Here is a 24,673-nt window from a genome sequence, read left to right on the forward strand (position 1 = left end):
TCTCTCCCCCCACATACACACAACACACTCCCTGTCACACTCAACCCCTCCCCCGCCCATTTGAAAAGAACGTTGCAGCCACTTGCCTGCTGGGATAGCTACCACAATGCACTGCTCTCTGTGGCCATTGCAAAAGCTGCTAATGTGGCCACACCAGTGTGATTGTAGCTGTCAGGGTAGACAGACTGCAGTGCTTTCCTTACTGCGCTCTCCGAAGGCTGGTTTAACTCAAAGCACTCTACATCTGCAAGTGTAGCCATGCCTTCAGAGTCAGGGTCAACATACGTGGATTCTCACTACAGGGATTTAAAATAGCAGTTCAGATGTTTTCTTAGTTTAGATGTTCCTGCTTGGGCTGGAGCTCAGAAACCAGTGATGGGAGGGGTCTCAAAGCCTGGGCTCCAACCTGAGCAGAATGTTTACACTTGCATTTTTAGTGCTGTAGCCTGACCCTCACAAACTAGAGTTAGTTGACCCAGACTTTGAAACTCACTTTTTTTTTTTTTTTTTTTTTGCAGTGTTGATGTACAACAAGATAGTTTCTAGCTGCAACAGGGAAATGGGCAGACCACCTGGTAGAGTTAGGTTGGGGATATATGCATTTAATTCAAGTGGAAATAGTTGTGCTGAGCCAAGTCCTTTCTTTTATTACAGCCTCTGCTGAATTTGTTTTAGAGAAATACTGGCTGGACAAAGGAAAGGTGGCTAATTTACTGGACGGTTTTAGCTCAGATTTCAAAATATAATTTTCATTTGTCATATAACTTAAGATTAGTGCTACCATTTTCTGCAAAGTCTTAACAAAAAGACTAGGAAGGAAATCACATCACAATAATGTAAGATACTTTTTTTAAGGTGCCTCCTGCCTCTGGACATGATCCTGCAACACGCTGAGCTACTGTAGGTCTGAAGGGCCCTCAGAAACTGATTTAACTTCCCCAGTGTCAATCTCAATGACTTATTTGGTAATTGGGTCAGTCCAGAACACTCAGTACCTCCAGGAGTTGCTCAGCACTTTGCAGGGCTAGATATAATGCCCCCTCAAATCAATTGAAGGTTTCCCATTGACCTCAGTGAGACCCTAGGAACACATAGATCTCACTGGAATTTGTCATCTTGAGAATTCAGCTGGATACAGGCAGACTCAACATGTCACATGCAGAGGGAATTCAGGCAATGGTTTTGTACTTGCTGCTCTTTGTTACCTGTGTTACCTGTGGTACAGATCCACCAGTATATTTTTAAAGGTTACAGGTGTCTCCATAAGTTTGCTCATTCTCACAAAACAACAAGCAAACATGAATTTAAGTTAACAGAGACAGCAGAGCAACTTAAATTTTAATGCACCAATAGCTGGACATATATTTGTTTTGCAGAATTTATACTTTTGGAGAGTAGTAGCATGTTTCCTTTTCTTTTGGGTAAACTTGCTAGGCACTTCAGACATTTTAAATTATTGTGTAGGTTTAGTAACAGCAACATGAAATCAAGAACATTCAGTAAAAACACAAGGCAGAATTCATGGCACATTTACAGCACAGACATACAAAGAACATTATATGTTGGATCAAATGCTATATCCAATGTACCTTTAGCTGGTGGTTTCTTCACTTTTTTAGTAATAGAAATTGGTAATATTTCTTCTATGACTACTCTCTCGGGAACATCAGGCACTTTAAAGATACAGAATATTTACATTTAAAAACTTTAAAAAACAATGTACAGAAGCATAAATGCTAGAGGCAAGATGTAGAACACAAATACACAATGGTGTAATTCAATAATACAGAAGAAAAATATATAAAAAAGGGTAACATAATTATATGTGGCTCACAGATCACCAAGGCAACTGCAGATTGGCGAGGTATTATGGAAGCATTAGACCATAATTTAATACAACAACAAAAAGACATATCATGTCTCAATATATTCATATAAGCAGATGCTCTTTGCTGTACCCACTTCTCCCAACACTGCATTTATACACATTCCAGGTCAGAGTTCTGGTACAAAATCCAATCAAATCCTGAAAAAATTCAGGCCCTCTGTGACTTCAGTGACTGCCCCTTTCCGTATGAGGAGAGCAGGGTCCTTCATACAAATGTGCCTCTGTGGCTTCTCCAGTAAATACAGCAAGAGCCCTCTGACAGCCACTTGAGACAAAGAATTTGTACAGAACAGATAAACATTCCAATCCCATCGTTCTAGCGTAAGATGGGAGAGTGGGTACAAACAAGCCACTTGCACAGATGGAAGTAGACAGTGATCTTGTGCTTGCAGTAAATTAGAAGTAACCCATGTCTACATGTAGAAAATGACAAGATTTTAACTGTAAAGACTCCAAAAAGCTTATTATGTAGATTATGTTCAGTTTTGCAGATTCATCCAGGAGAGAGTGCACACTTTGTTGGTGGAGTTTCTTCTCTTTTTGAAACAGTACTGGGTATTTTTTTCCTTCTGACTCTGAAATTGCTGGTTATTAGTGTGTGAAGTCATCCAGGAAAAACTACAGTGTGCCCTGGCATTTGGATGACCTTTTAGGATCTCTGAAATAGCAAAGAAGTTGGGAATTTTCTTCTTGGTAGATGGAATCTACTTGGCAATAATAGGTCTAAGTATTTCTACCTACATTCTGCAAGGAACAACCTAATCTTTGCTTGTCGCAGCAATTTGCTGTGAAGGTCTAGTTCAATCAGGTGGATGCTTTTTTTAGATGCCTGAAGCCACAGCCTGCAAATCTCCCTCTTCTGGTAACAAGTGTTCTTTTTAGGCTGTGTGAAATAAGCCCAGTTTCTTTGTAACTTTCTGGCAGGGCTGGTGCATAAATTTTCAGCGCCACACCTTTAATCTTAAGTGTCAGGTAAGTCTGAACCAATAAACTCAAGATGAAATTGATTGAGCCTGGCAACTTTCATTGGTTTGATTACAAAACCAGCCACATTTGGCCCAAATTGCCCCAGCCAGGAGACTCTGCTGCCCAAGAAAGCTCTGTCCCACTTGCTGCACTTCTACTTGCCTTCTCAGGGAGGCCTGTAGACCATGACCTCCTCTCCCTTTGGGGACAGCTAGCTCACTCTTCCTTCACAGGCTCTTCTCCGAACTGCTGAAACACCCAGAGTGCTCAACAATGGGGTTTCTCAATAGCTTGGAGCACTCTGGGTTCTCTCAGCCCCAGAGTGAGTTCAAGTACTCACAGGGCAGGAGAGGAAGGGCCAGAGGAGCCTTTCCTGTATCACTACTTCCGAATGTGCTGGCTTCCCATAGAGAGGCAGAAAGGAGGACAGACAGCACAGAAGAGGAAAGCACTTGCGTTTTTAGTAGGGAGTTGGCCAGGAAGTTTCCCCTCAGAGGGCAGAGAAAGACAGGCAGCACACTGGTTGCATCCAAGAGAGAAGCTAATTAAATAACCGAGGCCACGTCTATGCTTACTGGGGATCGACACTGCTGCAATCGATGTAATGGGGATTAATTTAGTGAATCTAGTGAAGACCCACTAAATTGACAACAGAGCACTCTCTGGTTGACTCCAGTACTCCAGCTCCCCAAGAAGAGTAAGGTAAGTCGACGGGAGAGCATCTCCTGTTGATGCAGTGTGGTGTAGACACCCGGGTAAGCTGACCTAAGTGATGTTGACTCCAGGTACGTTATTGACATAGCTGGAGTAGCATAACTTAGGTCAAATTATCCTGGTAGTGTAGACATGGCCAAAGCTTCCCCCAGGAAAACAAAAGAAGTCAGGAATCTCAGGATGGAAGATTTAAGCCTCTTGAGAGCAGAGAAATTCAAAGGGCTTCACTTTCAGGAAAAACATTGGCCTGCCCCAGGTGTAATACAAACTTTTAATCTACACTCATCTTGAAATCCTGAGTTTTGCTTGCAAAACAAAATAGATTTAAAAAATGGTGGCAAAACTAAAAGATTTCATTCAGGCCTGAAACTCTTTTAGTTTAGTTCATACCTGTGTATGAAACCTCCTCCTCTGTGTGAAGAGAGATGGACATTTCCTCTGACAAAGCCCAATGCTCTTCCACTGTTGGTACATTAGAGATAGAGTCTAGTTTTAGTATTGTTCCTCTGAAACAATATTTGGGGTAGAGGTTATACATTCCCTATCCACTCAATGTGGTTGTTACAGAAATATGACATTTTAATTGCTTTCCTGCCACCTCTGACACCAGATAAAATGGAGGGAAATGCACCCCTACGGCAGCCACTGTATCCCTTAAGGTTCCTAGGATTTTGGTGGAATGTCAGAATTCAAGAGAAGTTACTGTGGCAATATAGTAGTCAGACTGGAGGACCAAGAGCCAGGCAATTATTTCTTTTATAATTTATTCTATGGATGTGGGTACCTTTTGCTGGTGGAGCTGCTTTTCTTTTTGGAACAGCAATGGACACTCTTTCTTCTGTGATAACTGTCTTTGGAACTTCTGGTACTTTAAAAATAGCAATTGCAAGAATAGAAAGAGACATATGTACATTAAAAAGAATGACTAAAGCATATGTACATGACACAGTAATAGAATTTGAATGTAAGATTCTTCAGCATTGCTGGCACTTTCCATTACATGTAATTTAACTACAAAATTTCATAAACAATAAAAACATAAAAGATAACATTTTAAACACACAAAAAAATGACAGATGTTAAGGACACAAAAGCATCTTTGAAAAGAATGCTAATGATCTGAAAAGACTGATACTTTTTATTGTTAAGAAGAGACAGTGAGCTTCTGCATATCAGTGATACTCAGTTTATGAAAATTAGTGTGCACCCAAAACAACTATGCAATTCATAGCAGTTTTGAATACACAAGAAATGCAGGAGTGTGACTGTTTTACCTGATTCTCTGTATTTTTTTAGAGGGCAGAATCAAAATTCCTTTTAATTCATAACAAAAAGTGAATATAAACTGTTTTTAAAAATCAAATAATTCACAGGTTCAAGGCCTGCTGCGTTCCACTGATTTCTGATATGCAGAAACCTCCTGTATCCCCAGAAAGAGCGGAAGTAATTTTAGCCAGTGGAGCCACCACTTTTTGGTGGACTGGAACAGGCACTTTCTCTTCCGGCACAGCTTTTTGGGGCCCTTCTGGTACTTTAAAGATATTGTTCATTTTTAGGAGTTTTGAATTACTCACAAATGGCAAAAATAATAGTCAACAAAAATACAAACACAGAGGCCTGACATTTGTGTAAGTCAAATAAGGAAATGAAAGCACACACCAGAATCTATATTTTATGCAACATAATTAGACAGAGATACAAGACAAGATATAAATATCTGTTGCGTAGCTTCAAAAGGCAATGTACCTCTTTTTGGTGGAGCCTCCCCCTTTTCAGAGATGGCTACTTTTTCTTCGGTGATAATTTTCCTGTGCACTTCAGTCACTTTAAAGGTATTAAGTGTAGGAATAGTTAATTTTAATATTTGGAATGAACTTTAATAATAAGCAGCTAGAAATAAATATTTTTAATCTTGACTGATTTTTGTTGAAAGAAAATATACATGAAATTTCATTGAATCCAAAAGTTAGACAGTAAAAGAAGAAGGAACAATTAACAAAAACAATACAAAAAACACAAGTAATAGTTAATACACGGTGAAGTATCAGACAGAGGTTACTGTCACTAAAACACAAAATATCTACATGAAAAGTATTCGAAACAAACACAAACAAACAAAATGTGTGAAATAAAGGAACAGATAAAGACATCTAGAGAATATCATTTTCATTAATTTACCTTTGGTGAATTGAGGTTCTTCTATTTCAATAGCAACCGGGGGTATCCATTCTTCTAATGGTTCTTTCTTAAGCACTTTAAAAATATTGTGTGATTTTAGGAAATTTCAAAACCAGAGAAACCAAAAGAAAAAGCAACACACAATCTCACTATGAATTCACTGACAATAGATAGGTGTTTCTGTGGGTTTGCTTGTTCTCATACGTAATGGAATTGTCTAAGGAAGTCCACAGAATGTCATTATTGATCTCTGAGTTGGTCAGTCAAACAACAGGAAAGGAGGAATAATACTCTCAGAAACAAAATCTGCATAAACACTGAGGGACAGAGGATCCTCTTGATATTTAAGATTAGATTGATGCTTTTCACATGTTTTCTGTAAGCAACCAACTATGCTGTTTTGTAGTGGGTTGGGCTGAAGACTGATCGTAAGAAGTGGCAGAGCTGTTTAGTAGTGGCAAAATGTCATAATATATGAAACTTTACCAGCATTTAAACAAATGGTGTAATGAAAAATGTTCATCTACACACTGAGGAAAAACTTGATTTTTTTTTATAAAAACCAAAAAATTATTTCAAAAATAGGAAGATTCCGAGATAGTTTTTATTTTAGTCTACACTCCTTGAATTGTGGTTGTACCTGTAACTGATGAAATCTCCTCTTCTCTGTGAACAGAAATGATTGCTTCCTCTTCCTCTTCTTCTATCCATTCTTCCAGTGTTGGTTCTTTAAAGACAGGTTCAGTTTTAATGTTTTTTGTGGAACAATGGTTATGGCAGAGGTATAACAATTCTGATCAAATCAATGCGACAACTACAGCCATAGACAGGAAACATAAAATGCTTTGTACGTGTATGTTTGCCGTGCATTAAATTCTGTTCCTTGCCCATGTGCTAGGGACAGGGGTCAAATTACATCTATGGTAACTCTCAGAGTTCAACTGTATTTTCAGTGGAGTGCCACAGCTTCCCAAACATCCCATCACAGCAGCTACAATGGAGGGCCAGCAATAAAGTTGTTAAATAATTCTTTTTACTCTTTTGGTGGGTGGTAAAGAAAGACTAGTACAAAATAAGAGGGCAGGTTATGTGCTGGACAAATAAACTGAGAAACCAGCATATTCTTTAGAACTGTGTCAGGGAAAACTCAGCTTGTGATGGGGCAAGAGGCCAATTTGCCTAGGTACAAGCAGAAAGGAACATGTTTACATGAACAAATACCTTTCCACATATTCATATTTCATAGGGGTAACTTAGCTGTTGACTTTAGGAATTTTGGCCCTTTTGTTGTTATCTTAACAAATATGTGTTAACTATCCCAGTCTGACTGACTATTCATTAATGGATTACACAAGTGGGGAATCTTGGCTTGGAACACTATGGGGGAGATCCTTAACTGGCATAAATTGTTATAACTCCATTGAAGTCAGTCTCCATTCAAGCTGAGAATCTGCCCCAGAATGGTAATAAGTTATAGTGCAAAAGCAAGTCAGTGTTTCTCATCTGTAGCACAATGAATAGTTCTTTTGTATGTGGGGAAGGAAGTGATGGATACAACCCTCATGTGTGTACCCATACCTCATGGGCCAGATCCCTCAAGGTGCTTACTATCCAATTATCCTTAACTTTCATTGTGTCTTCATTAGGAGTCTGATCGAAAGCCCACTGCAATCAATGAGAATCTTTCCATCCACTTCAATGGGTTTTGTATCAGGGATTAAAAGTACAAGGGCTGGGCACCCACCCCACAGAAAGCTCTGAGCAACTGGGAAGTTATGGGCTCTACATGTAAAAAGTTGTAATGCAAAACCTCACATATTACAACCAAGGCACATTTCTGTATTAGGAATTATGCCTTTAAACAACAGATTTGCACTCTAAAACAACAAGAACAATCTACAGAATTGATGTTTCTCACATGTATCACTACTTGCAATATATTTTCAGGTGGTGGGACATCACTCCTTTAGAGATTATAGCAGATACTCTTTCTTCTGTAATATAGACTTTTTCTCCTAAAACTGCTTTCTGATATACCTCAGGCACTTTGAAAGGTACTAATATAAAATTTATGAATTTCTAATTGCAATGTGTAGATAATATCCCATATTGCTATGACTAAGTTTTTGAAGATTTAAGAACACTGATGCTATATAACAAGAGCACAAATAGTAGATGACAGAGTACTACACAATACACACAAAATAAACTCATGATCCTCTGTCAATAACACAGTACACTAACAGATAACTCCCAACAGCAACACAAATCTTACAAATACAGTAAGAGGCCAATAACAAAACAGAAGATAAGAACAGATGCTATTTAAGAATCAGCATGATCTGTCACTCCATCGGGAAGTGTACCTTTAGCTGGGGGAGCCTCCACTCTTTTAGGAACAGCAACAGGTGATTTTTCTTCAGGGACAACTCTCTTAGGCACTGCAGGCACTTTGAAGATATTATTTCATTTTAGGACTTACAAAATGGAAAAAGCAACACATACACAAATGGAGACTTTAAAGAGGAGATTACATCCAGACACACTTTTCCACAACACAATCAAAACACTAAAGAACAGTCTTTTACACAGTAAACTACAAGGTAATGTACCTTTTGCTGGTGGAGCTTCTTCTCTTTTAGGAGCAGCAACTTCTTCTTTTGGGACAGGTCTTTTAGGCACCTCAGGCACTTCAAAAATATCAAATAGAATACTGAATGCTAGTTTTGAAAAGGATTACTGGGTACGTTACTATAGAAGTGCATTCATCCATTCATCTGAGGAAGATAAGCCATTTAACACACAAACTGTACACCTTAACGTACAGAGATGGGTTACCGAAAGAAAAGGCGTCTTTGAAGAAATCAGACCCGAACTCTGACATTTGGAATATGCACACAAGTATTTTAAGACTGCATTCTTTAAGTCAAGAAACTAGAATTGTTGCTAGTTAGCATTAAGTGGTGTTATATAAAACATACAGTTATGATGCACAAATAATCATTGTCATTGAAACACAAATCTATTTACATATACACTGCATGAAAGACATTTAAAACAGCAGCATTAAAGAGGTGCATATAGAATGCAATCTACTATTTGATATACTTCTAGCAGATGGAGGTACGACTTTATTGGGAATGGGAACTTGAACAGGTTTTGTAGGCACTTCAAGAACTTTGAGGATATTAAAAACAGATTTAAATAATCTTTCTAAAAAGATTTTGAGAACTACATAGACAAAGAACAGACAAACAATAGACTGCATATAAAAGTATATATAACATATTGTTAGATTTAGAAGTAATCAAAAATTATTAAGACAAACATATTGTTAATGTTCACACTCGAAAGGTGATGTACCTTTAGCTGGAGGAGTTACTTCTTTCTTGGGAACAGCAACAGGTACTTTCTTCTCTGGCACAGGTTTCTTAGGCATTTCAGGCACTTTAAAGACATCATTGTCAAAACGGTGGTGTTTTAGTTTTTGGAACACTTATTCAGAGTACAGTGCTCGAAGAGTCCTTTATAGAACCCATACAGTTATCCAGTACAGCTAAGGATGTGAGCACTGCAGCACGTCACAACGTGTAGCTATATAATATTAAGATATGTAGATAACTATTTATAAATTACTGACAGGTAAGCACAGTGCATTGTTATATTATTAATATAGCACTATACATTTCCATGGTAATTCACAGAAGTAAAAAAAAAAAAAAAAAGGCCAACCCCTTTTCGGCAAAGAACATACAATTTAAATACAGATAGAAAAAGGAAAGGCTAAGAAAAGGAAGGACAAAGTTTAAAACAAATAAAGTGATTATGGGCTGTGTTCCAGCAAAAATGATCCTTGAATAAATCAACGTAGTATGTAGCAGATAAAGATAACACAAAAACAAAGCTGTATAGTTAATCCACAAATGTATTTAAGACAACAACAAAAATAAGATAACAAAAAACAAAAAGATCTTGCTTTTTTCATGATAGCTGGAGTACCTTTAGCTGGTGGAGCTTCTACTTTTTTAGGGACAGGAACTGGTTCCTTCTTTTCTGGGACAGTTTTCTTTGGCACCTCAGGCACTTTAAAGATACAGAGTTGTGAACATTTAGGAGGTCACTAAATTATTTAGTAAAACACTGAAGACAAGTTTCAACATGTACATATACAAATACTAAGGAATCAAAAAAGTTTATCTATGTTATTAAACATACATTATATATTTTGTGCATATCAAAGAACATACGAACTACTTATCATTTAAATAGTTAAGAATATGGCTTAGCTTGAGAGAGAAACTCATGTTTGTGTTTGAGAGCACATAACTTCTGAGGATGTAGCCATTAGTTGAAGAAATCTGAGCAAGTCTGGCATTCTAACCTGTGGTGAGAGGATAGACACCTGAACACCGGGGCACAGATTTTATTTACCTTTAACTGGAGGAGCCTCCACCTTTTGGGGAACAGCAACAGGTATTTTTTCTTCTTTTCTCTTACGTGTCTCAGGAACTTTAAAGATATTAAATGTAGGGATATTAAATGGTAATGTTCATAGTAGTTCTGAAGTTATTTTAAGAATACGTATGTGTATGCAAACTGTCTAAAATACATATATAAGCACATTCAGAAATTTGGAGCATAATCTGAAGAGGTGAAGAGTACTCATAATGAATAGGATTATATTTTTAATAATTAAGAATTAAAGGTTAATAAATATGTAAGATTTTAAAAATCTACCTTTAGCTGGGGGAGCCTCAGGAATTTCAACATGTACTCTTTCTTCTATGACAGTTTTCTCATGTACTTTTGGCTCTTTAAATAAAATCATTTTAATAATGTTGTCATGTCGTATTCAAAGTTTGTCTCTCAAAGAATATCAAAGCAATGGAACACAACAACAACAAAGAAGCAATGTAATATGAAACATAAATGTACAATGTGTTTAAAATACATAATTTGTCAAAAAAAAGTCTATAAAAAGAAACTAGTAAGATTGAAATGTTTTCATTTGGGTTTACAACTTTTTCATTTTGTACATACCTGTAACATAAGAATATTCTTCTTCTGCTTGAACAGAAACAGACATCTTTTCTTCTGAAATAGTCCACATTTCTACTGTCGGTACTTTAAAAATAGGATTTCATTTTAGCAGTGTTTTTCTGAACCCATATTTGTGGTAGACAATGTATCAGTCTTTATCAAATCAGTAAGTCTATTGTACATTTAAGTCTTAAAGCACAGAATTAGAGACTTAGTATGTATGTGCTAAAATAGTAAACATGAAAGTAATAAACATGAATTTAGTATCTATTAGAGGTCAACGAGATAGACAGTGCAAAAAGCTCTTTAAAACAAAAGAGCATGTAGCCTTTTAAAAATATTACACAGAAGGAGCACATAGAATTTGCCTTCCCAAAGAAATTGCAGGATGCTAAGACCATTCATCTTTAGATATAAGCCAGCAAGCAGAATACATGAAGGAAGAGCCACATCACACTGCAATACCATGAACAGAATTTAAACATTTGAAAGCTACCCACAGAAACCATTCAACACAAAACCAAATTCTATGCTACTCTGTAACAGAACAAATTAAACGTGAAAGTATGCATGTTACATACTACTAATTAAACAATGAGAGCGGTCACTGCTGGGCAATGTGAAATTGACACAAATACTAGACACATATATATCCACACGCAGCACAATGATACATGCGCTGGAAAGAGTGGAATAAGTAATTGAGAGGTCAAGATCTGTACCTTTCTTTCTCATAACTTTCTCCTCCTCGACTGGCACCCGGGTAGGTTTTGGTGGCGGAACCTTCTTGGGAACTGCTGGCACTTTAGAAATATGAATTGTGAGTCCTGTATGTAGTGAGAATACCAAATTAATATTACAGTTAGTTAATGTTTGCAGCACACTTTGAAAATGTAACAGACAAGACAAATGTACTATGATCCAGTCCTGCAGCTGTGCTAAGCTTGCATGGGATAGCACAAAATGATATAAGGACAGTGGATGTTTCTTTAGATCCCCTACCACAGTCCATATCTTATTAGGGGGTTATGAAATTTGTGACCACTGCTGCATGGATGTTCATGACCTCCTCATTCTGTTGAGTTTTAGAATCCAGGTGAAAACAACAAGGAGTCCTTGTGACACCTTAGAGACTAAAATTTATTTGGGCATAAGCTTTTGTGGGCTAGAACCCACTTCATCATCCACAAAAGTTTATGCCCAAATAAATTTGTTAGTCTCTAAGGTGCCAGAAGGATGCCTAGTTGTTTTTTCTGATATAGACTAACATGGCTACCACTCAGAATCCAGGCGAGTCACTGCCATTATAGAATAGAAAATGCTGAACTGGAGGGCCCCAATCAGCATAAATTTTAAGCATAAATAAAAGGAGCTGGGATGCATATGTATCCACAAGCCTAAACAATGGTGAAGATACCCTGGTTGATAAACCAGTATGGAGAATTGGAGGTCAGACATGAGTGGGTAAGGGTGAAGGAGATACTCCTCTCCAAATGTAGTTTATCAGCACTCCCTACCCTCAAGTATTAGGTGTTAGCTCTACAGGCTCATGTATTTCTCAGAAACTGCTGCTTTTATCTTCCTTTCACTACAGCTGGGCAATGTTTGTTACCATCATTGTCTCAAAGATTGAAAATTGGTCAGATCTATGTTAAATGTAGTACATTTGTTTCTGAAAACACATAAAGTGGCAATATTCCAACTACTTTCATGTCATAGTGGCGTTAAAATCATGCAGTAGGTAGCAGTACCTTTAGGCAGTCTGACTTCTTCCTCCTCAAGCCTTTGAGTGGTCACCTCAACTTCTTCAGCTACAGGTTTCCTAACAACTGCAGGTGATTAAAAGATATTTCACAACATTTAGACAACCTGGCAAATGATCACTCAGATAAAAATTGGTCAGAGCTGGGAGCTGTAGCATTTAATGCAACTTTGATATGTTTTAATCTTTGCCAGGATTCCCTCTTGCACATCCACTCATATGGTTCACTGGTGATGGTGACCCCTGTGGAATGAGCCATACAGCTTGCACCCAAACCTGGTGGATCTCCAGGGGCCCACTGAGAGCCAGGGAGATCCTTATGAAGGACCTGGTGACTACCACTTCCTAGTAGTGCAGCTCCATTGCTCTACCAAGGACTTCACCTGGTCACAGCTGTTTGAGGACTGCTGCATGGTGGGGGAAGGAAGATAACAAAACCTTTGCCTGAATGATGTTTGCCCAAGAATCTCTGCAGTATCCCTCAACCCTCCCAGTCTCTATTTTATTGCATAGGGAAGACCCCAGTCTTCCTGAGCACCCTGACCTTATGCATTCTGCCGGAGTGGGAAGATAGGCATGCAGTGATCTGGGGGAGGATCCCACTGTCTAGATTTACATCAGCATGAGAGAGATCTGAAACTTGCTCAGTGTAACCATGACTCTAGTTATACAGATATGTCTCAGTCCTGTACTTTTATGTATGGTCACTTCTTTCTTTTCAGCTGTAATTCTTGGTGTTATATGCTCAGGCATGGGCTTCTGAGGAACTCCAATCACTTTGATAAAAACAGCATCTCATTTAATGAAGAGGAAATACACACCCTGAAGAAGTACACCTTACCTCAGGGTGGGACAGGCCAACATTAGGTGATGATATAATATTTCACAAATAAAACACACAATTATGAACATTCAACAGTTGTCATGGGGGATTCTGTTCATTTCCGGTTTTGTTGCTAACCCATTGACTTTAGGACAAAATTCTGTCTTGGCTACATACGCACTTCTCCCACTGAAATAAATGGGAGGCATGCTCTTGACATATATGACTCTTAACGCTCCAGAAAGATTTGTGGAACATTCCACCCAAATCAGCCTTGTCTGGGGGAAATGCAGGGGAAATCCTCTCAAATAATTAAAAACATGCAACTGTCTAAACTATGGCTAGTTCATGGTGCATTTGAAAAGCTCCCAAACTTCAAACTCCACAAATTAATAATCACACTATAATGTGTCACTTTGAGCTGTGTCCATAATATCCTAGCCCTGCTCGATGATGGGCCATGATTTGCCACTGATTTGCAATCATAACTCCCCTGTACTTTATTTGGGAAGTTCTACGTACAGATTGATAGCACAATATTCCCCAAAGTACTGTAATAGAAAATCTCAACATGTACCAATTGGGGAGAAAATAAAGAGAGACCAGGGCTTACTTCTGAACACAGAGGAAAAATACATAAAGAAACAATATAGATTAAATAAGGAATAACTGCTACTGTCAAACTCAAAATCCTGAAAAGCTACTCTAAACCTTATACTACAAGACTAGTTGGGATAGGTCTCAAAGACTGCAGCTGTAATGCACCTGGATAAATGGAAATTTATTACATTACAGCTGACTTTAGATCCCTGACAAAGATAAATGTGGATGTACAGTGAGTGGGCTTGAGTCTTCCTTCCCTATATGCTCATTTCTCCTTTTATACAGGCAGCCACAAGCTGCTTGGTGCCTGATCTTGCTTTCATTGAAGTCAATAGCAAAACTTCCATTAAATCAGCAGTGCAGGTTCAGTTCCATAGAGAGTAGAAGTGGGGATGAAGAAGACCTGCCCCACCCCACTGCAGCATGTGAAGCTATATACACACTGTATACACATGTATACACACTGGAAACCCCATGTATCCTTGTTATGAAAGGGTCCCAAAATGAAAAAAAAGTTTTGTTTGTCCTTAGAAAATCCTGGTGGCTGTGGAAATGTTAGCTCTTGTACATCACGGCCTCTTTAATAGGTAATTAGAAGATAACAGGTCAAGAAAATGGCACAAAATACTAATTGTAATTTCAATATTTATATTCCATTGTATTCGGCAGTAACATTTTTATACATCCCAAACCAAATGGATTATACTGAGCATGGCCAAGAGAGTAGAGAGATGGAGAAAGTGAAGGGGGAAAAAAGAGGGAAAAAAGATTAATAAAATCAAGAAATTCTAATATACCTTCTTCATGATAAACATGTTTTTCTTCATAAGTTTCCCATTCCTCTTCCCCTTCTTCATAACCTTCTTCCCTTTCATAATATTCCTGTTCTCCTCCATAATCTTCTTCCCATTCTTCATAAGGTTCTTTTTGTTCTTCATAAATTTCTTCTTTTTGTTCATAAACCTCTTCTCTTTCTTCATATATTTCCTCCTTTTCATGAACTTCTTCCCTTCTAGCTACAGAAGTCACTTCGATCTCTTGTGGCTTCCTTGGCACTTTGGGAACTTTAAAAGATTGCTCATATTAAAATATAGAGTTTGCAAGGCATAATGGATGTATATAATTTAAGAAATATACCTATTTATGGAATTCAAGTAGCATATTAAACATTTTACACAGTAGTATTAGATTGCTGTTTTATTGTTTTTTGATACTCTTGATATTGTCCAAACTTGGTTTGTCTCATGCAGACACAGTTATTCAATTTACCAATAGATTAGTTAGGTCAGAGCTATCACCTCAATATATAACTATGATATTATTATTTTCGGTTATAGGACCCATATTTCAATGGCAATTTTATCATATGTGTTCACTGGAAGACCACCACATTGAGTTCATTATATATCAACAGCAAGAGAAAGTTGGAAAAGAAAAAAAAATTCAAATTAGTATCATCAGCACATGCTGGTACCAGGGTGAAATCTGTCTAATGAAGTTAAGATGAATGAAAGAAAAATTAAGAATGAATCTGTATTCTTCTGATGCAGATTACCACAGGGTAGGAAAACTGAGTGGCCTATTCCTCCACAATGGATTATTTTCTCAGTATACATGTTTTATACAACTTCTTTTGTTGAAATAATATCCTGTTATTTTGGGGGCTGGGGCCAGGATGCTGGTTTCTTTACAACCTCTGAAACTTTAGAAACGTTATGTTTAGCATTCTAATCTCTCCTTGATATGCACACATAGTCACACTATAAAGGCAGATATAGATCCATATTGAAGCAGTATATATCCTTGACCAACCTCTAGATGGTAGGCACACTGTCCCAGATTTTCTCACCCATTGAAGTCAAGTGCAAAACTCTCATTAATTTAAAACATCACAGAATCAGTTCTAATATTACCCTCAGAAAAAGGAGAAATGGAGCATGAAGAAATTAGCACCTTTCCTAAATTCTGCATTTAAGGCCCAGTCCAACCCCCACTGAAGTCCTTAGTGCATTGTCGTAAGCCCACTGATGTCAAAGGATGGAATCCCATTGGGAGTTTTTTTCCAGGTTGCATACTGTCTACATACTCATTTTTTCTAGATAGAAATAAATAACTAGCATCTTGAAAATATGTTATTTTACCCAAGATGTTTTTATTCCTGACACAGTTTAACAAAATAAAATAAAATGAAATAAAATAAAGTAAAATAAAGTAATAATAATATTCACATAAAATTAATTTAAAGAGAGGTTTTTACATATGCCTCATCAAAGCTGCTGATAGCAATGTTTTTTAGATATATGCTAGCATGATGAGAAAAACACTGAAAAGACTACTGATTCTAACTGATATAATCTACAAGATCAAGGCCTTTGGATTGACTAAGCAAGAAGCTACAGTGTTCTCTACATCTTTTTAAAGCTGCATCCCACAATTTCATAAAATGACACTATAAGAGAACAGTCACATGTTTACAGAGTAGCTTTTGTCTTTGTTTTGCTTGTCTTTTCACTATGTTTTTATTATTTTTATCTTCAGAACTTAGATTCTTGTATGCTAGTTAATGCTCATTTTTTCAATCTTTATCTTGTATCACTAGGTTACAACCTTTAACTAGGATCACGTGAGAAATTACTTCTGCCTCGATAATCAGTGTTCCAGAACATATTTTTGAAATATCCTAATGAATGAGAATTTGGGCTTTAAATATGCATATTTATAACTTTAAAATAAAAAAGTCAAACACAAAAACCTCTCATCATTCCACATTAAATAAAATTACTTTCTTAAAAATACCTCTTAAAAAAATAATGTAAAAATCCATTTTACCTTTAGGTGGAGCAATTTCTTCAGGAGCTTTTGAAACCACCTTTTTGGAGACTTTCTTTACAAGAACTTTCTTGGTCTCTGAAAAAAAAAAAAAAATATATATATATATTTGCATTTAACAGCTACAGGAAAAAAGTTGGATTTAACATAGTGCATTCTGTTTGACAACATTTTCAGTTTTAAATCTATAAGCTTTTACCTTTCTTCTCTTCTGGTGGTGGAACAGCAAAAGGCAGCAAAACAGGAATAGGAATATCTTAGAAAAATAATGAATATATTTTATTACAAATATTTCAATGCTACATTCTTAATAATATGTAAAAAAAAAATTCCTAATATGCTTTGCATACAGGCATATAAAATGACTGTATTACAATTAAAAAATCAAAAGTAACTTGTGGTTGGGGTTGGAGCAGTCAAGAGCAGTCATAGTACTTTTCATGGGTGGGAACTGCAAATCCATCCTAATGTAAGGGGGCTGTTGGCCTCCTTCTGAAAATTAGTGCGGGTTTTTTTTTTGTTGGCCCTCTCCCAATATCAGGAAAAGGGGGAAGGGCCAAAGAGAAATCAGGATCCTGAGACTGACAGTTCCCAAGGCCAATGCTCTAAGTCTGCGAATTGACAGGGTAGGCAGGTCAATGAGGGAGTCTAGAGCATGGGGCTCATCTTCCATGTGAGCTGGAGCTGCCTGAGTTAAAGTAGGGCAGGGGCAGAGCTAAGGAGAAAGCAGCAGCCAGAGTGGAGCTGGGGAAAGAGCAGGAGTCCAGAGACAGAGAAGGCAGAGCTAGGCTGGAAGAGGAGCAGCAGCCAGAGCTGGTCTGGGAGGCAGAGCAGCAGCACTGAGACAGAGTAGCCAGAGTTGGGGAACTGGAGCAGCCCAGAGCTGGGGAGCTGGAGCAGTGGAGACCAGCCACGCCGACAGTGAGCCAGGCCTGAGCTACTTCAGGGAGCTGCAGGGCCAGAGCCGGGGTGTGGATGCCTTCTGTGCTACAAGTAATACTGCAGCCAAGAGTGGTGAGCAGCTGGGGAGAGGGAGGTGGGGACCCTAGGCAGCGAAGGCCCAGTGGAGGGAGACGTCACCAGGCAAGAGGGCCTTGGAGGCTGGACTCAAGGGGTGAGGGAAACGGGGCCCTGAACCACAGGAGGGCCAATGCTGCGGAGAAGGATCCTGCCACCTATAGTTAGAGAGCATGTAGCTTCCATCTGAGTAGGTGTTTTACCCACTGTATCACCATAGCACAGCCAGATCCTGGGCAGGAGGACTGGGGCATGTGAAGAATAGACTGTGAACTTTTCTTAAGTAGCTGAAACTGCTGTTTGTGGTATTCCCTATCCCCAAAGGGGGGGGCCCTTGTTCCTTTAACCTTTTCCACACACACACCCATTTTTTTTAACGTTGCTGTTTAATAAGTTGTATTTGGTTTAAGCTTAAAGTAGCGATCAGTGGGTCAGGGAAGTGGCCAGTGTAGAGAGAGTACCCTGGAGTGGGGACACCCAGATTCCTGTCCTAAGTGACCCTGCCTTATTGGGGTTATGAGGACTGCTGCACAGGAGAGTGGAAGAGGAGTCCTTGAGGTCAGGCAGGCATCTGGGCAAAGGGAATTAGAGCAAGGACACATCTTTTCTCTGCCTGATTCCCCCAGGGTAGTGCAAAAGCCAGAAAAGTTCCCCATGATGGTGGGACCATTCCCTCGCTCATACTTATTTGACCAGTCTACCCTGACAATCAGTGGGTGCTATTGGACACCCAGCACCAGAACCAACAGTGCCACTGCCTCCCCCAGAAAACCCTGATCATTCAAGCTTTGCACAGAGAGGGGTGAATTTGAACACTGCTCAGTCCTAGATTTTTTCTGAGGTTCCCAAATCTCCAAAATTCCCGCTGCACCTTTGCCTAGAATCTAAAGAGAAATCCCATTATAAAAATCTGGTTATTCATCTTACCTTCAGTTGGTGCTTCAATTGGAACTGCAACTCTGGCATCAGGAACATCTGGAAAGTCAAAATATATAGAAATGTATAAAGTAGAAATTCTGATGAACTTGTCCAATCCCTAGGACTGGGTGACAGTATTTTCTAAGGAATAATTTTAAACTACTCAAGAGATGGGACCTTCACCTCTTCCCATAGGAAACTGTTCTACAGGCTGCTACTCCTCAGCATTGGGAAACATTCAGACTATATCTCCTCTCTTCAGTTTCACCCATTACACCTGTTTAAATCCTCTTGGACCACCTTGTGCAATTTTTCCTTCTCTTTTGATTTAACATCATAGAAATACATATGGATCATTATCATGTCCTCCTCCTGAGTCATAGTTTAGCCAAGTTACACACACCTAATTCTATTACCATTTTAATTGCATCAAACCCTAAATCCTTATATTCTGGTGTGTTTCTTTTTAATTAGATTCTAGTATTTAGACGGTTCTCTCTCTCTGATATATCCCCCCCACACACACAGAAAGGAAGATTATTAAGTATAATTAGAATGATCACTTTCCTTGTCTATGATATGTTGTTTGTCTATTTGATTGGTTGTTTTTTTACCTCTTCCCTAATCTTCACTATATTGCATTGGAAGTCCATGCCCAATTAACTGTCCACTCTCAGCCCCAAGGAAAGAGGGGAAGTTGGCTTCCCTTAATGTGCAAGAGGACCCCAGGCCCAGAAATTCCTCACTAATTGTGGAATCGTCACAACATTCACAATTGCTGCCTATGGGAATAATCTTCCTTTATAGATCTGGAAATTCCTTCTCAGCATATTAGCCTTGGTGTACTAAAACCAAATCCAGAAATAAGGGTTTCAAAAGCAAAAAATAAAGGAGGACACAAAATTAAATCAGTGCCAGATGATTCATAAATATGTTCTCAATTTTTTCTTTACCTGGTGGCTTCACTTCCAGTTTCATTTCTGCAAAAAAACAATAGATTTGTATTTAGAATGTTTTCACTCTCCAGCACACAATTTCAGCTCTTGTACATAGCTACACTCTCAAACCTGTTTACTACATGCACTAACCTTTGGTTGTCAGATAGAGCTCTGCAGTGCTTCTTGCTTCACCTCTTGGTTCAAGACGAGCAATTACAGAATACACACCTGGAATATGAAAGCATTTTGATATATACCTCATGTTGATCATTAAAAAACACAAACAATGAGAAAAAACAGTGACAATGGAAACATCCCATTAAGGTTACCTTCATCTTGTGCAGTGACATTGTGGATAGTCATATAATGACAGCGACCTTCACTTCTAAAGCTGTATTTACGACTCTCCCTCAGTTCAATGGATCCTTTGTACCATGTCACAACTGCGTCATCAAATGAAACCTCACACTCAAAGGTTGCAGACTGGTGTTCACTCACCACTATATTCTGTATGCTCTTTGTGAACTGAATGGGCTCAGCTGGTTTGGAAACAAAACAAAAATATATTAGTTAGCCTTGTTGCAATAGACCTTTGTTTGTACAGTAACTCCTCGCTTAATTTTGTAGTTATGTTCCTGAAAAATGCGACTTTAAGCAAAACGATGTTAAGAGAACCCAGTTTCCCCATAAGAATTAATATAAATGTGGGGGTTAGGTTCCAGGGAATTTTTTTCCACCAGACAAAAGACTCTCTCTCTCTCTCTATATATATACACATACACGCGCGCGTGCACACACACACACACACACACAGTATAAGTTTTAAACAAACAATTTAAATACTGTACACAGCAATGATGATTGTGAAGCTTGGTTGAGATGGTGAAGTCAGAGGGTGGAAGAGGGTGGGATATTTCCCAGGGAATGCCTTACTGCTAAATGATGAACAAGGAGTTGGCTGAACCCTCAAGGGTTAACACATTGTTGTTAATGTAGCCTCACACTCTACAAGGCAGCACAATTGGAGGGAGGGAAGACAGCATGTCAGACAGAGACAGAGACACAGACGCACACCCTTGTGTGTGAGAGAGAGATGTGCATTGCCCCTTTAAGTACTCTGACCGCACTCTAAGTACATTGCCTTTTTAAGTAGATCAACAAGCTGAGACAGCAGCTGCTGCTAGCAAGCTCCCTCCCTCCTGAGCCCTGTCGTGTTTCCCACTGCTGTATGGAGATGGGGTAAGTGGGAGGCAGGAGCAGGGGGGAGGGGGACACCCTCATCCCCCCCCTGCATAGCAAGTAGGAGGCTCCCGGGAGCAGCTCCAAGGCAGAGTGCAGGAGCAGCACAGGGCAGTGGTGGGAGGGACAGCTGAACTGCCTGCAATTGATAGTCTGCTGGGCCGCTGCTGCACAGGGAATTTAGGGGAGTCGGGAGCTGATGGGGGGCTGCCGGTCCACCCTGGTTCCAAGCCCCCACCAGCTAGCTCCAACAGGCTGCTCTTTCTGCAAGCAGTGGACAAAGCAGGTGGCTGCCAAACAACATTATAAGGGAGCATTGCATAACTTTAAATGAGCATGTTCCCTAATTGATCAGCAATGTAACAACGAAATAACATTAATGGGGTGACTATAAGTGAGGAGTTAATGTATATAATATTCTGTAAAACTAACAACAGACACCTACTAGGATACTGAAAAAGGAAATGAAGAAAAAAGAAATACAAAGAAATGTGTATTCATCATTCTATCTCCTGTGAAGTGCTCCATTTAGGAGTGAAGTTAAGAAGACACAAGAGTATTGCCACAACACGATTATTGTGAGAAGTATTCAAGAGAAGTCATTAAAGCAATTAAGAAAAGATAAAGAATGCTTGGTGTATAGGCATATTGGAAGTTTGAAATCTCAGGAAAATATGAACATCTCAGAAAGAGGAGACTAAAGAGGATAAACATAACTCAGATCTAAGTGTTTCAGAGTAATGGGTCATATTAATTACACAGATAAAATATTATTAGGTTATCCTGGCAGTGGTATCTCCTTCAAAGGAATGGATCAGCAGAATTTCCCATCAGGTCCATCTTCTGTTAACTGAGCATCCAGAAACTCTTTCAAGAAACCATAAAATAGAGATTTCCATCTGTTTACAAACCTTCAATGGTTAGATCTGCAGTTGTTTCTATATTGTGAAGCTTGCAGGTATACTGTCCTTGGTCTTCTGTTCTAACATCCTTGATGATTAGTTTGTGGATTTTCTCTGAGACTTGTGTTGAGTATCTTCCTCCTATCTTAATGGCTTTTCCATTTCTATACCACTGAGATTTGGCATTTGGGATAGAGAACTGACAAATCAGGGTGCATGTGCGTCCTTCCTTGAAAGCAGTATCATGAAGATTCCGTTCAACTGCAGGTGCTGTTAGCATGTTAAAATACATATTTTAGCAGATATCTGAGTGTTAAATTAAAGAGGATAAAATACTTTCAAATAGAAACTTTAAATGTACACTTACCAATCACAGTTAGCTTTGCATTAGCAATATGTGGACCACAGACAACTCTGAAATTCCCCTGATCTGCAGGTTGGCAGTTCCTGATTCTGAGTGTGTGCCGATCACCTTTAATTTTTATTTCATACTTGTTACTAGAATCCAATTTTTGAGTTCCTTTGTACCAGGAGAGTTTGATTTCTGGATAATTAATCTTAATTTCACATTCAAAGACAGCGTCCTCATCTGCTAAAATGGTCTGGTTTTCAATATCCCTGATGAGTGTGATAGGCTGAAAAATATGAATTTAAAAGGTTAAGTCGTCATTCCAAGATCACACTTCCTATTATGTGATTAAATACTTGACTATCAAGTCAAAGCCATCATGTCACCTCTGTCTGTGTGACTCTTTGATGAATAAACGATACAAGTTCGTCAAATTCCTGGTCTCCTTTTCGAACTCTCTCTGTGATTTCAGTTTCCTGTGGAAAGACATGACATGATTTAACATGAAGTAACACTATTGGGAAATAGTTAGGATCCATGTGTTTATATCTGTCCCTCCCTCCCTGATAACAAATCTGGAGAGTCGTGTGACTCTCTAACTGAACCTTCTGCAAACCCATAGCTCACTTTAACCTCCTCACCAGCCCATCTTACAGGTTCCATGTCACCAAGATCCTCTGGGCAAAGAGATGGGGACAGGACTTACTTGGACAGAAGATGTCACTGTTGGTAGCAACACTGCCTCACCCAGTGCTTGAGCATGCTGGGAGTTCGGAGAGTGAGACAAGATAGAATTGGAATCTGAATCTCTTATGCATACAGCAATGTCACAGCTAGGATATCAAGCCTGTTGCCAGAAACCATGTTACTCTTAACATTCCCAATGCCACAGTCTGACTAGGTCTTACCAATCTATGACTTTCTTCCTCTTGGCTTTGCTTTAGCAGCTCAAAGGCTTGCAGGAGGCCACGGAAATCTGTAATTCCATACATGCGAGCATACTTCTCATATTCTTTGGGATCAACATTTTTGAGAAGTTCCATGATATTAATGGGCTTCTCTTCCTCCTCTTCTTTCTTTTTGGTTGGAGTACTATTTAAGTAAGGAGAATAATTAGAAAACATGCACAATATTTCTTCTTTCTTGGAGAATCCCTTGGGTAACCAAGTCTGCTTAAAATCGTTTGAGCCTTCAGGTTAGCACTGGAGGGGCTTTATCCGACAAACTATTAGGCACATAAGTGCTCGCTACTCATGACTTCAAAGGGATTCTTAGTGACTGAAAGACTACTGATATGAATAAGTCTTGGTAGGATCAAGACCTATATATAAATGGTGTCAATCTGTTCAATATGTTGTAAATATTAATTAATTGCCTCTAGATCAGAGATACAATTGCATCCCCTACTGTAGAGACTACAGAGTGATTGAGAAAAGGTTCTTATGCCTACCTCTTCAGTTTTGCTCTCAGATCTCCTTCAATTACTTCTTCCTTTCTTCGTTCTTCAACTTGAAGTTCAACGCTGGTCTCAATTTCACCATGTTCATTAAAAGCTACACATCTGTACATTCCAGAATCAGTTTTTGTTGCATCCTTTATTTCTAGTTTGGCTTCGTCTCCTCTCTGCTGGATGAAAATACGACCTCCCTGGTTGAGTTGTCTCCACTTTCCCTTAGTCCATTTAACATTTGGGACTGGATCACCTCCAACTTTAGCAAGAAATGTTGCAACACTCTCTATAGAAAAATACAAAATCAAGCAGCTCATCTTTCACATGTGTAAGACAGCAGGAGATATCGTCATACAACTAATACAACAAATAGAGAAGATGACATATTTTTAGAAGAACAAGCTTACTTTCCATAACTTTGAGATTCTGAGGCTCTGAGATAAAGTACAGCTTTCCATCCACTGGTGCTTTCTTAGCTGCTGGTGCAGCTGCTGGTTTTTCTGGAAAATAGGTTTAAGGAATTAAGATTTTTCAGTCCCCTGAATGGGAATATTTTTTATTGTAGCTGAATCCATTTACTAAAGCAGCATATGCAGTGCATGTATGAAAGAAAAAATGCCAAGTACTTTCTGTTGACTTTCAATAAGTTATCATCTGATTTCCTAAGATGGAAGCAGACACTGTAAGGCTTATTCTTATCTCTGTCACACCGTGTAAAATTTATATGGAAGTAAACATAATCAGAATCAGATTTTAAGATTTTCAAAAATGGATGACTTTAATTTAGGCTCTTAAATCCACAGCTGGACACATAAATAAGTGGCCTGATTTTCAAAAGTTCTCATCAGCTATTATCCAGCAGCTTCCACACAGGACAGTAACAAGGGGCTTCTCTTTGGTGTTCATTTCTTCAAGGCCTGGTCTACAAGGTGTCTTAGTTTTATCATCAGCCTACAGCTAGAAGATTAAAGTGTCTGAGCGACTTCTAGGCCCACTGCTGCCTCTGTTCCAGGAGTGGTGCTACCTTAATATGTTAATTAGTGTGAAGAGCTCAGAT

The 24,673-nt window shown here is 38.7% G+C and overlaps 1 protein-coding gene across 1 annotated transcript in view; it reads right to left on the minus strand.

Moving 5' to 3' along the window:
• Positions 1 to 24,673, minus strand: part of TTN (titin) — a 468,699-nt gene that overhangs the window by 156,977 nt on the left and 287,049 nt on the right. The window contains exons 130-151 of the mRNA XM_073306908.1: positions 22,185 to 22,452; positions 21,827 to 22,087; positions 20,006 to 20,215; positions 19,827 to 19,904; positions 19,692 to 19,718; positions 18,748 to 18,795; positions 17,003 to 17,059; positions 16,804 to 16,881; positions 14,772 to 15,038; positions 12,538 to 12,615; positions 11,509 to 11,589; positions 10,787 to 10,870; positions 10,484 to 10,558; positions 10,178 to 10,255; positions 9,746 to 9,829; positions 9,110 to 9,193; positions 8,359 to 8,436; positions 8,113 to 8,196; positions 5,315 to 5,392; positions 4,353 to 4,436; positions 3,959 to 4,030; positions 1,590 to 1,673 (exon numbers count right to left, since the gene is read on the minus strand). Of these exons, the coding sequence (XP_073163009.1) occupies positions 1,590 to 1,673; positions 3,959 to 4,030; positions 4,353 to 4,436; positions 5,315 to 5,392; positions 8,113 to 8,196; positions 8,359 to 8,436; positions 9,110 to 9,193; positions 9,746 to 9,829; positions 10,178 to 10,255; positions 10,484 to 10,558; positions 10,787 to 10,870; positions 11,509 to 11,589; positions 12,538 to 12,615; positions 14,772 to 15,038; positions 16,804 to 16,881; positions 17,003 to 17,059; positions 18,748 to 18,795; positions 19,692 to 19,718; positions 19,827 to 19,904; positions 20,006 to 20,215; positions 21,827 to 22,087; positions 22,185 to 22,452 (2,338 nt within the window). The remainder of the gene's footprint in view (positions 1 to 1,589; positions 1,674 to 3,958; positions 4,031 to 4,352; positions 4,437 to 5,314; positions 5,393 to 8,112; positions 8,197 to 8,358; positions 8,437 to 9,109; positions 9,194 to 9,745; positions 9,830 to 10,177; positions 10,256 to 10,483; positions 10,559 to 10,786; positions 10,871 to 11,508; positions 11,590 to 12,537; positions 12,616 to 14,771; positions 15,039 to 16,803; positions 16,882 to 17,002; positions 17,060 to 18,747; positions 18,796 to 19,691; positions 19,719 to 19,826; positions 19,905 to 20,005; positions 20,216 to 21,826; positions 22,088 to 22,184; positions 22,453 to 24,673) is intronic.

The sequence above is a fragment of the Lepidochelys kempii genome, chromosome 11, assembly GCF_965140265.1.
Source record: "Lepidochelys kempii isolate rLepKem1 chromosome 11, rLepKem1.hap2, whole genome shotgun sequence".
Classification (NCBI taxonomy): Eukaryota; Metazoa; Chordata; order Testudines; family Cheloniidae; genus Lepidochelys; species Lepidochelys kempii.